Source organism: Chrysochloris asiatica, unplaced genomic scaffold (genome assembly GCF_000296735.1).
Source record: "Chrysochloris asiatica unplaced genomic scaffold, ChrAsi1.0 scaffold00054, whole genome shotgun sequence".
Taxonomy (NCBI): domain Eukaryota; kingdom Metazoa; phylum Chordata; class Mammalia; order Afrosoricida; family Chrysochloridae; genus Chrysochloris; species Chrysochloris asiatica.
In genome coordinates this window covers 3720126-3731428 of record NW_006408572.1, presented here as the reverse complement: position 1 = coordinate 3731428, position 11303 = coordinate 3720126, and the positions used below count along the sequence as shown (strand labels likewise).

The window sequence follows — 11303 nt, the reverse complement described above, 5'->3', positions numbered from 1 at the left end:
AGTATCCCAAACTATTCCAGGGGCTTCCACACATGACCCCAATCGCCAGCCACTTACTCTGTGTCAGGAGCCACTCCATCTGTCCAGGCTCTTCACACGCCTTGTTTCAAATGGTAAGCCACTCCTGTACAGCAAGTTCTGGCTAGTGCTTATCTACACATTTGTTCCTTTATTAAGCACCTACTGCATGCAGGCACTATGCAAGGCCCTTTCACATTGAGTTTCTCAGCTACATGCTGGGCACCTTTATACCAACTGTCACACTTAGTCCACACAGGTCGGCTCATTTTTTGGGAGAAAAAGATGCTATGTTTGGTCCTAGCCAACAGCTTCCTATTTAACACACAGGAGGGACTAGACTGAACAACCCTCAGGAGGGGAAGGAGGTACAGGGAGCTGGGAGGTAACACAAAGACAGAAGGTAAAACGCTGAGAGAAAACCTACTTTGTATACAAAAGGATTCCTGCTCCCATTTGTTTCTAAAACATTCCGTCATTATTTTAGAGCCAAATCGCAGTCTTGTGTGCCAATTTCCATTCTTCCTAAGAAGTCAGGCACTTTGTTTACAGTTTTACATCTACACTGCTTCCCCAGTTCTGTACTCAGAAACAAATGGGTCAGAGTTTGGGCAAAGGGCTACCTACTTGCCTTTCTGATTCTCCTAGACCACTAGGGTTCTGTGTCTAGCTCTGCCTCTCTACCTCCACCCCCATCAACTGTGAAACCTCAAAAAGGTCTTTTAACCACTCTCAGCTACAGTCTCCTCATTGGTCAAGATGGGATTGAGAGGCACACAGAGATACAGCTGTGCGGACTCGTTGATGAGACAGCACAATAAACTGAACAAGTTTTGAAGATGCCACAGAGCTCAAAATGGATTATGAAAGCGGGGAGGAGATCCATGTTTCTCAGGCAGGTCAGACAGAAGGTGGCCTTCACCTTGAATGCCCTGGGACTCCCAAACCCTCCCAAATCAGGTTACCTGCTGGGCGTCGCCTTCAGTAAACGGCAGCTTTGTGGAGACATGAAACATGATCTCCCTGTCCCGGAATACTGTGTACACTGATTCCACCCCTGTCTGTCCGTGGGTCACATCCAGGCCGCCTCGGAAACTGTCAGTAGAACAGGGCAGGAGTCAGGAGAGAAAGAGAATGAGAAAATGGTCTCGAGCCACAGTGAAGGCTTCAAAGTACATGGGGTGGGACGTGAACCAGGAGATGGGGCCGCTGAGGGAAGAGGGATTTAGGATGGGAGGAAGAGCAAGTAGATTTGCTCGACAGAACAGACGTGCCCAGGGTCTAATCATAAATCTGCTATTTAAAAGACCAAGGCAACCACTTCACACCCACAATGAGAGTTATAATAATAAGAGTAATTGGCAAGGACGCAGAAAAATGTAAACCCTCCTACGTTGCCTGTAGTACAGAAGTGAGAACCACATCTGTACTACATGGTTGGCGGATTAAACCCACCAGCCACTTCTTGGAAACCCTATAAAGGATCACTATTTGGAACACACTCAATGGCACTTAACAACAACAACACATTGCTGGTGAGAAGGTAAAATGGTGTCACTGCTGTGGAAAACAGTTTGGAAGTTCCTCAAAAAGTTAAACACAGAATTATCATATAATCCAGCAATTATACTGCTAGGTATAAACCGAAAGACTTGAAAAGAAGGACGCAGGTGAATACAAACATCCACGCCTCACTTATCCAAAAGAGGAAGCTCCAAAGACCAGGCCATGACGCAGAAATCGGCATCATGTAAAAATGGAGGATGATCACATCAGATCACAAAATGGAAGATGATCATATCATTGCATAACTATCAAATTACATCGTTACACAGCTGGCAAACCAATGAGACTCTGAGCCTTGCCAAGTTAACACAAAACCGTACCATCACAATAGCGTTACTTTTGCCTCCTCACCCAGGCACTTATTACTGCCAGATATAGGCCATTAATGCACAAAGTAGTCAGATAGATTTTTTACTATAGTTGTAAATGTAGAATAATGAGACAGTTGGTAAGTGAGGGGTGGGTATACAGGCATATGCATAGCAGTACTATTTACAATAGCCAAAAGGTGGAAGTAGCCCCATGGAAGAATTATTATTGCTGTTGTTGTTGTTATGTGTCTTTGAGTCAACTGTAACTCATAGCCACCCTGTTTCCACGGAGTGGCTGGTGAGCTTGAACCACCAACCTCGCAGTTCAAATTGACCTTACCGTCCAGCGCATTAACCCTGCATCACCACACCAGAATGTCAATGGATGAATGGATAAGTAAAATGTGGTATATCCATACAAGGGAATATTCCTCAGCCATAGAAGGAATAAAGTACTGACGCGTGCTACAATGTAGATGAACTCAAAAATATAAGTGGAAAACAAAACAAAACAGACCCAGAAGGTCATATATTATAAAATTCCAGTTATATGAAATATCCAACACAGATCAGTTCCTAGAGATAGGAAACAGACTGGTCATTACCAGGGATTGGGAAGGGGAAAATGGGAAGTGACTAGTTAATGGATGTACAGGGTTTTCTTTTGGAGTGATGACAAGCTTTTGGAACTAGATAGTGGTGGTGGGTGTATGAATGCCACAGAGCTGTACAATTTACAATGGTTAGTTTTATGTTATATGAATTTCACCTCAAAAAAAGACATAGGCAAAAAAACTCCACTTTAAGTCTTGGCTGTGTCCCCTCCTTACAAAAGGTCTTGTGGGAAGGTGAGTCATCCATCCACAATCCTAGGTAAATGCCCAACCCAGGGAACAGTGGCCCCTAAGGTTGGGAGTTCTGGTATGGCACCGTGGGTTAATGCACTGGACTGCAAGGTCAGTTTGAACAGCAAGGTTGATGGTTCAAGCTCACCAGCTGCTCCTCAGAAACCCTATACAGGGTAGCTATGAGTCGGAACCAACTCAACAACACTTAACAACAACAAGGACAAGGTTGGGAGCAGTCAGAGAGGCCTCTGCTCTCTACAAGGTCAAGTCCAAGTTCTCAGCCTAGCTAGTCCTCAGTATGGAGGCCAACCATGGCAATACCCGGTGGGGAGGCATCCAGGAAAGCCCCTTCTCTGGCTAATACCTCACAGCTGTTCTTTCTGCCTTTACGGGAACAGGGCTGCTAGTTTTGAACCCTATTCTTCATCAGGGGAGGAGGCATTGACATCAGAACTCGGATGTCAGTCCCAGCAGCACTGTTGGGAGTTAGCACTCTACGTTCTAGACCTGCTTCTGCGGCTGAAGTCAGCGCAAGACTCTGGTCATCTCACTTAAGCTTGCTAAAGCCTGTTCCCTTCATCTGAAAAAAATCAAAGGATGGGATTCCATGACCTCTGGGCGCTCCCCGACTTTCACATACTGCATTTCCTCTATCCTGACACCCAGGATGCTTCACATGTTAACATCGCTACAATCAGAGGCTCATGAAGACCCCGTGCATGTCAAAGCAGAATTGCATTCTGTGGGGTTTTCGGTGGCTGGTTTTTCAGAAATGGAACACCAGGACTTTTTTCCGAGGTACCCAGTGTGCACTCAACCCTCCAATCTTTTGGTTAGCAGGCAAATGCATTAACCATTTGTATGACCCGGGAACTCCAATGGCAGCCTAAAGTCAATGAAAGATGGTATAGCAAGAAGAGCAGCGTTCCCTCGTTAACTTGCTTCACATACATCATCTCATTTAATCCCCAAGGATCCTGCAGGACAGCACTGTAATTATTATGTCTTTTTTTAAACAGATGAAGAAACTGAGTCTTGCAAAGATTAAGTCATTTGTCCAAAGTCACAGAGCTAGCAAGTGATGGAGCTGGGAATTTAATCTATGTATGATTAACTCCAGACAGTAGTGATGACTTAGAGGGTGGAAGAAGAGGGAGAAAGAGGGGAAGGGAGGAGACAGAAGAAGAGGAGGGAAGGAAGCAAGAACTGAGCACCTATTACATGCCAGGCACTGGGCTGGGTGCTATGACACACGATGTTGAAAGATCCTGTTAACCTGGCTGCTAGGATCAGGAACTGTGGGCGATTTGAGCTGTGTGCCACCAAGTACACACCAGGCCTGAAAGTTCTTCCCAAATCATCTTTACCACATTTTCCTCCGGAAGGCTGCTAAGTGAGCATCCATCGTATGCTGAAAATCAATCCCATTCTTAACTCTCACACTCTCCCCAAGGAGCTGTACGTCCCTCACCCTTCCACTAGAACCTGATCAATGGACCCAGAGCCACTTGGGGCTGAAACCCACCCTTTAAAGTCCTGCAGTGTGATCGTGTCTCCCAGTAGGTCCAAGAACTCCTTGAAAGCCTGGCTTTCTTCATTATTCCCAAACAGCTCCTCCTCCTGGGTCTGCAAGAAAAACAGGAACCAAGGCAAGAGTTAGAAAAAGCCTCTTGGTGCCCAGGGAAGAATATGGTTTCCCCCATATTCTTTCTCCCCATCTCCCAACACATTTTCCATCCAGTGCTGTAGATTGCAGGATCAACTGATAGAGGCTCACTCTACAGAGCTGGCTCTTCGGGGATGGTTAACGAGTTATTTCTATTTGAGCAAAAGCTGACAGTCAATACAAAAGGCAAAGTTGAGACAAAGAGTTCTTTGACTTGATGTCAACATGACAACTGAACTCCAACCAAGGACTGATATCTAGGATATATACAAAATGCTCAAAGCTCAAAAGCAATCAAAAACACAAAGATACCACATGACACCCACTAGGATGGCTACATTCCAAAGGAAAGGTGATAACAAGTGTCAGCAAGGATGTGGAGAAATTAGAACCTTCATAAATAGCTAGTGAGAACGTAAAATGGTGCCGCCGTGTTAGAAAACAGTCCGGCAGCTCCTCAAAAGGCCCAGCAAGTCCACTCCGGATATGTACTTAGAGAAATGAAAGCGTAAGTCAACATAGAGCTTGTACATGAACATACATAGAAGGATTGCCTATAATAACCAAATCAAATGTCCAACTGCTGAGTGGAAAAATAGAATTTGGCACATCTATATCATAGAATACTATTTGACAATAAAAAGCAATGAAGTAGTTGATACATACTACAATATAGGTGAATTTTGCAAACATTACGCTAAGTAAAAGAAACCGGTCACAGAAGACCACATACGATATGGTTCCATTAAGAACACATTTCCAGAACAGGCAAATCTATAGAGATCTGAACAGTTTCATGGCTGCCCAGGACAGAGTGAAAGGCAAGGAGAAGGTTGGAAAGAAACAGAGACCAACTGATAATGAAACATTCTTAAAATTTCTTTCGGAAATGAAATGACTGCAACTCTGGGAATATACTAAAGTCATTAATAGATGAGTTTATGGTATGTAAAGTATATCTCAATATGTAAAGTATATCTCAATAAAGCTGTTAAAAAAAATAATAAAATAATCAACAGTTGTTGTTGTTGTTGTTAAGTACTGTCGAGTCGATTCAGACTCATAGCGGCCCCATATAGGATTTCCAAGGATCAGCTGGTGAGCTTGAACCACAGACCTTGCAGTTAAAAATCGACTTCGCAATCCAGCGCAGTAACCCACAGCACCACACCAGAATTCAACATCATTAATCGTTAAAGAAATTCATATTAAGCCCACAAGGTATCACTACATATCCATAAGAATGGCTAACATTCCATTACAAGCAGGACACTGACATTATTATAACTCATCCATCATACTCAGGTTTTGCCAGTTTCACATGAACTCATTTGTGTGTGTGTGTATCCTCAGAAACCCTGTACAAGGTTGCTATGAGTACGAACTGACTCAACAGCACTTAACAACAACAAAACAGTATTTAGTTAGTTATACATAATTTTATACAAGGAGTCCTAGTATGGCGTTGTAGTAAAGCACTGGGCCACAAGGTCAGTTTGAACCACAAGGTTGGCGGTTCGAACTCACCAGCCACTTCTTGGAAACCCTATGCAGGGTCACTATGAGTGGAACCAACTCAATAGCACTTGGCAACAACAACAACACAACAATTTCATACAAAAGACTCCTGGTAATGCAATGGCTAAGTGATGGGTAGTAACCATAAGGTCAGCAGTTCAAACCCACCAGCCACTCTGTAAGAGAAAGAAGAGACTCTGCTTCTGTGAAGATTTAGTCTCAGAAACCTAACGAAGAGTCAGTTTGAGTCTAAATCAACTTGATGCTGTGACTTGGTTTGGGGGAAGAATTTTGCAAGTTGTTACTAATGGGAAAAACTGGATGAAGGGTATGTGGATCTCTTTGTATTATTTCTTACAACTACATGTGACTGTAATGATCTAAAATAAAAAGTTTAATGGGGAGGGAGGCAAAGCTGAAAACAATGAGCTATGTAAACTGACAGGCTTAAAACACTGAAGAGTCTTATCAACAGACTCTCACCATAGTGGAAGGTTCTGCAAACAGCTGAAGGCTCTGCAAACATCCATAGACTGCAATCACTGGCTACAGATAACAAGAAGACACTCCAGTCGGCCTGATTACTTCAAGAGAAGGTCTTCAAAGATCTCCCTGTTATTGTTAAATGCCCTCGAGTTGGTTCCAACTCATAGCGACCCTGAATAGGGTTTCTGACGAGTGACTGGTGAGTTTTAACTGCAGACCTTGCAGTCCAGTGTTTATCCTACAGTGCCACACCAGGACTCCCTAGTTCCTGCTATATGCCAAAAGAGAGCATTCAGCAGTTTCCAAGCTTTCAATAGGTAACAGTATCTAGCTGGACTTCAATTTCAAGTGATTCTTGTATCTCATTACAGTAACAAAACCAAAAACTCACTAATGTTACGACAATTCTGTGTCAGGACCGTGTAGAAGTGCCACATAGACTTGGCCAAGGCTGTCATCTTCATGGACGCAGACTGCCACCTCTTTATTCTTCAGAGAGGCTGGTGGGTTTGAACCACAGACCTTTCAGTTGGCAGCCTAGTGCTCTAGCCACGGCACCAACAGAGTTCCCCTCAGTGTAGTTGTTGCTGTTGTTAAATATACTGTTGAGTCAGATTTGACTCACAGCAACCCTACGTATAATAGAACGAAACTGCCCAGTCTTGCACCATCCTCATAACTGTTGAGCCCAATGCTGCTGCCACTGTGCCAATTCATCTCATTGGGGCTTCCTCTTTTTCACTGACCCTGCACTTTTCCAAACATAACGGCCTTCTCCAAGGACTGGTCCCTTATGATAACATGTCTGAAGTATGAGAGATGAAGTCTGACCATCCTGGCTTCTCAGCACTCTGGCTGTACTTCTTCCAACACAGGTTGGCTTGCTCTTTGGGTAGTACATGGCACTTAAAATATTTTTTTCCAACACCGGAACTCAAATGCATCAAATCTTTTGTGGTCTTCCTATTCTCTGTCCAACTTTCCCATGCATACAAGATTATTGAAAACACCAAGGCTTGAGTCAGGCACACTTCAGTCCTCTAACATCTTTGCTTTTGAACACTTTTAAGAGGTCTTAACAACAACAACATGCAGCAGATTTGCCTAGTGCAATGCATACATGAGTGTTGTTGTTGTTGTTGTTGTTATGTGCCGTGGAGTCAGTTCCGACTCATAGCCACCCTATAGTAGCGATATAAAATTTCATTTTACAATAAATGTATTTACATCCTTTAAAGCATCATTTTTTAAAAAATTAAATAATTATAGGACGAGGACATGGGTGGTTCTGTGGTAAAATTCTTTCCTTCCATGTGGGAGACTTGAGTTTGATTTCTGGCCACTGGACCCTTTGTAGTCACCGCTCGCTCGTCAGTCAGTGGAGGGTTGTGTGTTGCTCTGATGCTAAACAGGTTTCAGTGGAGCATTCAGCCTAAGAGAGACTAGGAAGAAAGGCCTGGAGAGCTACTTCCAAATTCAACCAATGGGTCACAGTGGTCTGATCTTTTGTTCTGTTTTACCTGGGCTCTCTATGAGTCAGGGGCCAGCTTGACTGTGGGTGACAACAGTTAATAGGATAAGTGGTAAGCAGGTATGATAAAAACCGTAACAGTGGCAGATAATGGGATAAAAGACAAGACACTAATCCTGGATATAATCTGTGAATGTCTGAAGTCTGGAAACACTATTGCTGTATAGCACAGGTCAACAAACTACAGCTTACAGGCCAAGTCTGGCCCACTTTCTGTTTCTGTAAATAAAGTTTGCAGGAGTACAAGCACATCCATTCTTGCACACATTACCTGTAGCTTCTTCCACAGGTCTAAGGTTGGGCCGAATGATGGTGATGAACTCTGCATGACCTGCGAAGTCTACATTATTTGCTATCGGGTCCTTTACAGGAAAAGTTTGTTGGTCCCTGATCTATAACGTGCCAGGAATGGTATCACAACTCTAGCCAAGCAAGCATCCTGTTTGCTGGAGGCCAGGAGTGTGGGAGAACAGTTGCTCCCAGACAATCTAGATCTCCTGCTGGAAAAACAATTAATGCACATGCTCTGCAGTATGCAGCTCTCCTCCAGGACTCACACCAGCCTGCTTTAACAGTGCCATTGTTTTCACATCAGTCTTGAATTGACCACACACAGTGAGAGAGGATCTTAGTCATCACTGTAGTTCTCAGTGCCTAACACAGTGCCTGGCAAACAAGAGACATATGTATATCCCAGAACCAGCACAGGGTTTTTATGCAACAAATGTTCATACGAAATTATTCCCCCGCTGTAGATTTACAAAACAACAATCTGCCTTGTTTTTGCTTTGTTTTTTATAAAAGACTTTTCTTTTGTTAGCTTCTCCCCCCCACCCCCAAGTTGCATCAGATGCATTAACAACACACACAACTCAGAGGTGGATAGCTAATGTTCAATCATTTTAGTTTCGCTGGAACGTTGGTTTGTACTGATTTTATGAGAAGCACTGGAGCCCTGGTGGCACATGGGTTAAGTGCCCTGGCTGCTAACAGTAAGTTCAAACCTATTAGCTGCTCTGAGGGAGAAAGATGTAGCAGCCTGCTTCTGTAAAGATTACAGCTTTGGAAATCCTAAAGTACAGTTCTGCTCTGTCCTTTAAGTCTCTGTAAGTTGGAATGTACTCACCAGCAATGGGTTTGGTTAGAAAGTTAAGCAACCTACAAACTTTAATTAACAAGCTCTATTAGCAGAGCTGACAAAACAAAGATGCATAATGTGACAGTAATTAGAATGGCTACCTGAGTAATCTCCCTTAAGTCATTCCTTTCTTCTGCACTGGTCTTTCACATCTTAAACCTTTCACCTAATTAGAGTGTTTTTAAGTGAACACATGCTGATATTTCAGACAATGAAATGTGTATCACCTAGCCAAGAAAGACATCGTCATGCAAAATAAAACTCAGATAATACAGGATGATATGCTCAACCTACCACAATAGGGCCCAAAGTTTCATTCATTCATTCATTCACATAACAGTACAAAGATGAAATGGTTATGAATCCTTCTTTCATAGAACCTAGGTGAGGTAACATCACTGTTCTCAGGATGGTAATAAATGTCCATTATAGAAGAATAGTGGGATGATCGCAGCGTTTTGTGGTCAAATAAGTATGGGGAATGCTGAGTTCAAAAAAGCTAATAGAGCTCTTTACCTCGGGCATTCTTAGAGCCTATAAAATGTCTGCACATTGGAAAGCAATGTAATGGTTCCTCAAAAAGTTAAACAGAGAATTGTTTATAAGATCCAACAATTCCACTCCTAGGTATGACTTGAAAGACTTCAAAGCAGAGACTCAAACAGATACTTAGACACTTATGTTCATAACTGCATTACAGTAGTCAAGAGATGGAAACAACCCAGTGCTCATCAACAGAAGAATGGATAAGCAAACTGTGATGCAGATATACAATGGAATACTGAGTCAGAAAGAGACATGAAGTTCTGATACATGCTACCACATGGAAGAACCTTGAAAACATGCTGAGTGAAATAAATCCAACACAAAAGAACAAACATTACATGATCTCACCTACATAAAATATCTAGAATAGGCAAATATATAGAGACTGGAGTTTATTAGTGGTTACCAAGGGTAGACAGGAGGGAGAAATGAGGAGGCATTTTAGGGGTACTTATAGTCTCCATTAACAGTGATGAAAAAATCTGGAGACAAATAGTGGTTATGGTTGCCCAACATGGGGAATGTAATTAATATCACTGAATTGTACACAGGAAAATGATTAAAATGGGAAATGTTTTGTTATATATATTTCAGCACAATACATTTTTTTTTAACGTTTCCCTACAACTAGTTGTTTATCCACAGTGTGCCTCACCAGAATAACATCCCATGGAACGCACTTGCACTTGGAGAAACACTATTCTAGCCAACTAACTCCAAACAGCATGTTGTTGTTGTTGTTATGTGCCGTGGAGTCAGTTCCTACTCATAGCGACTCTGTACAGGGTTTCCGAGGCTGTAAATCTTTACAGGAGCAGAAAGCCTCATCTTTCTCCGATGGAACAGCTGGTAGTTTCGAACTGCTGACTATGAGATTAGCAGCCCAATTCGTAACCACTACGCTACCAGAGCTCCTTAAACAGCATGTAGATGCTAGCTATAATAGACAAATAGTATGTTGGTACATTTTTAACCAACTGACTCTTAAAAGAAGGAAAATAGAAGCCTTGATGTTCGCCGATTACCATGGTATAAATACTGATTACAAGTGATCCACATGACCTACTGAATGTACAATTGGGAAGAGATGGACACAGCTGGCTTTAGTATACCACTTAAGTCTGGGGGCAGAAAGTGAACTCCTAGATGGAAGACTGGTGGAAAAGGAGAGTACAGCTGTCCCGATCCATTCTGTCTACCAACTCAGATTTTTCTTATGACCAACAGCTCACAGAGAAACAAAAGCTGTGATTGTTGTTAGTTTTGGTCAAACTGACTGGGTGACCGGATACAAAACAGACTGAAACCTCGCCCAGGTCTGTGTCACCCTCAGAATCACTAGCATGCTTGAGTACATTACTGCGGCTACTGTACTAACCCATCTCACCAAGGGTCTTCCTCACCCTCACTGGGCTCTGCTTCCCCAAACATGATGTCTTCCTCTAGCAATTGGTCCCTCCTGAAGATGTGGTCAAAGCAAGCAAATCAGATAAGGATGAACTTGAGACAATCAGGCAGAATCGAAACATATTGTATGAAAACCTACAATCCCTTCTAAAGGATCTGCATCCCTTTTTGTGAGCAACCTACCTTAGAGGATTTCGTCACCCCTAAGCTCTGGTAGCGTAGTGGTTACAAATTGGGCTGCGAACCTTAAGGTCAGCGGTTCGAAACT

General features: G+C 42.9%; 1 protein-coding gene across 1 annotated transcript in view; it reads right to left on the bottom strand.

Annotated features, from left to right (window-relative positions):
• RAP1GAP2 (RAP1 GTPase activating protein 2) overlaps positions 1-11303 on the bottom strand; it is a 230209-nt gene that overhangs the window by 31628 nt on the left and 187278 nt on the right. The window contains exons 12-13 of the mRNA XM_006863247.1: positions 4269-4369; positions 984-1113 (exon numbers count right to left, since the gene is read on the bottom strand). Of these exons, the coding sequence (XP_006863309.1) occupies positions 984-1113; positions 4269-4369 (231 nt within the window). The remainder of the gene's footprint in view (positions 1-983; positions 1114-4268; positions 4370-11303) is intronic.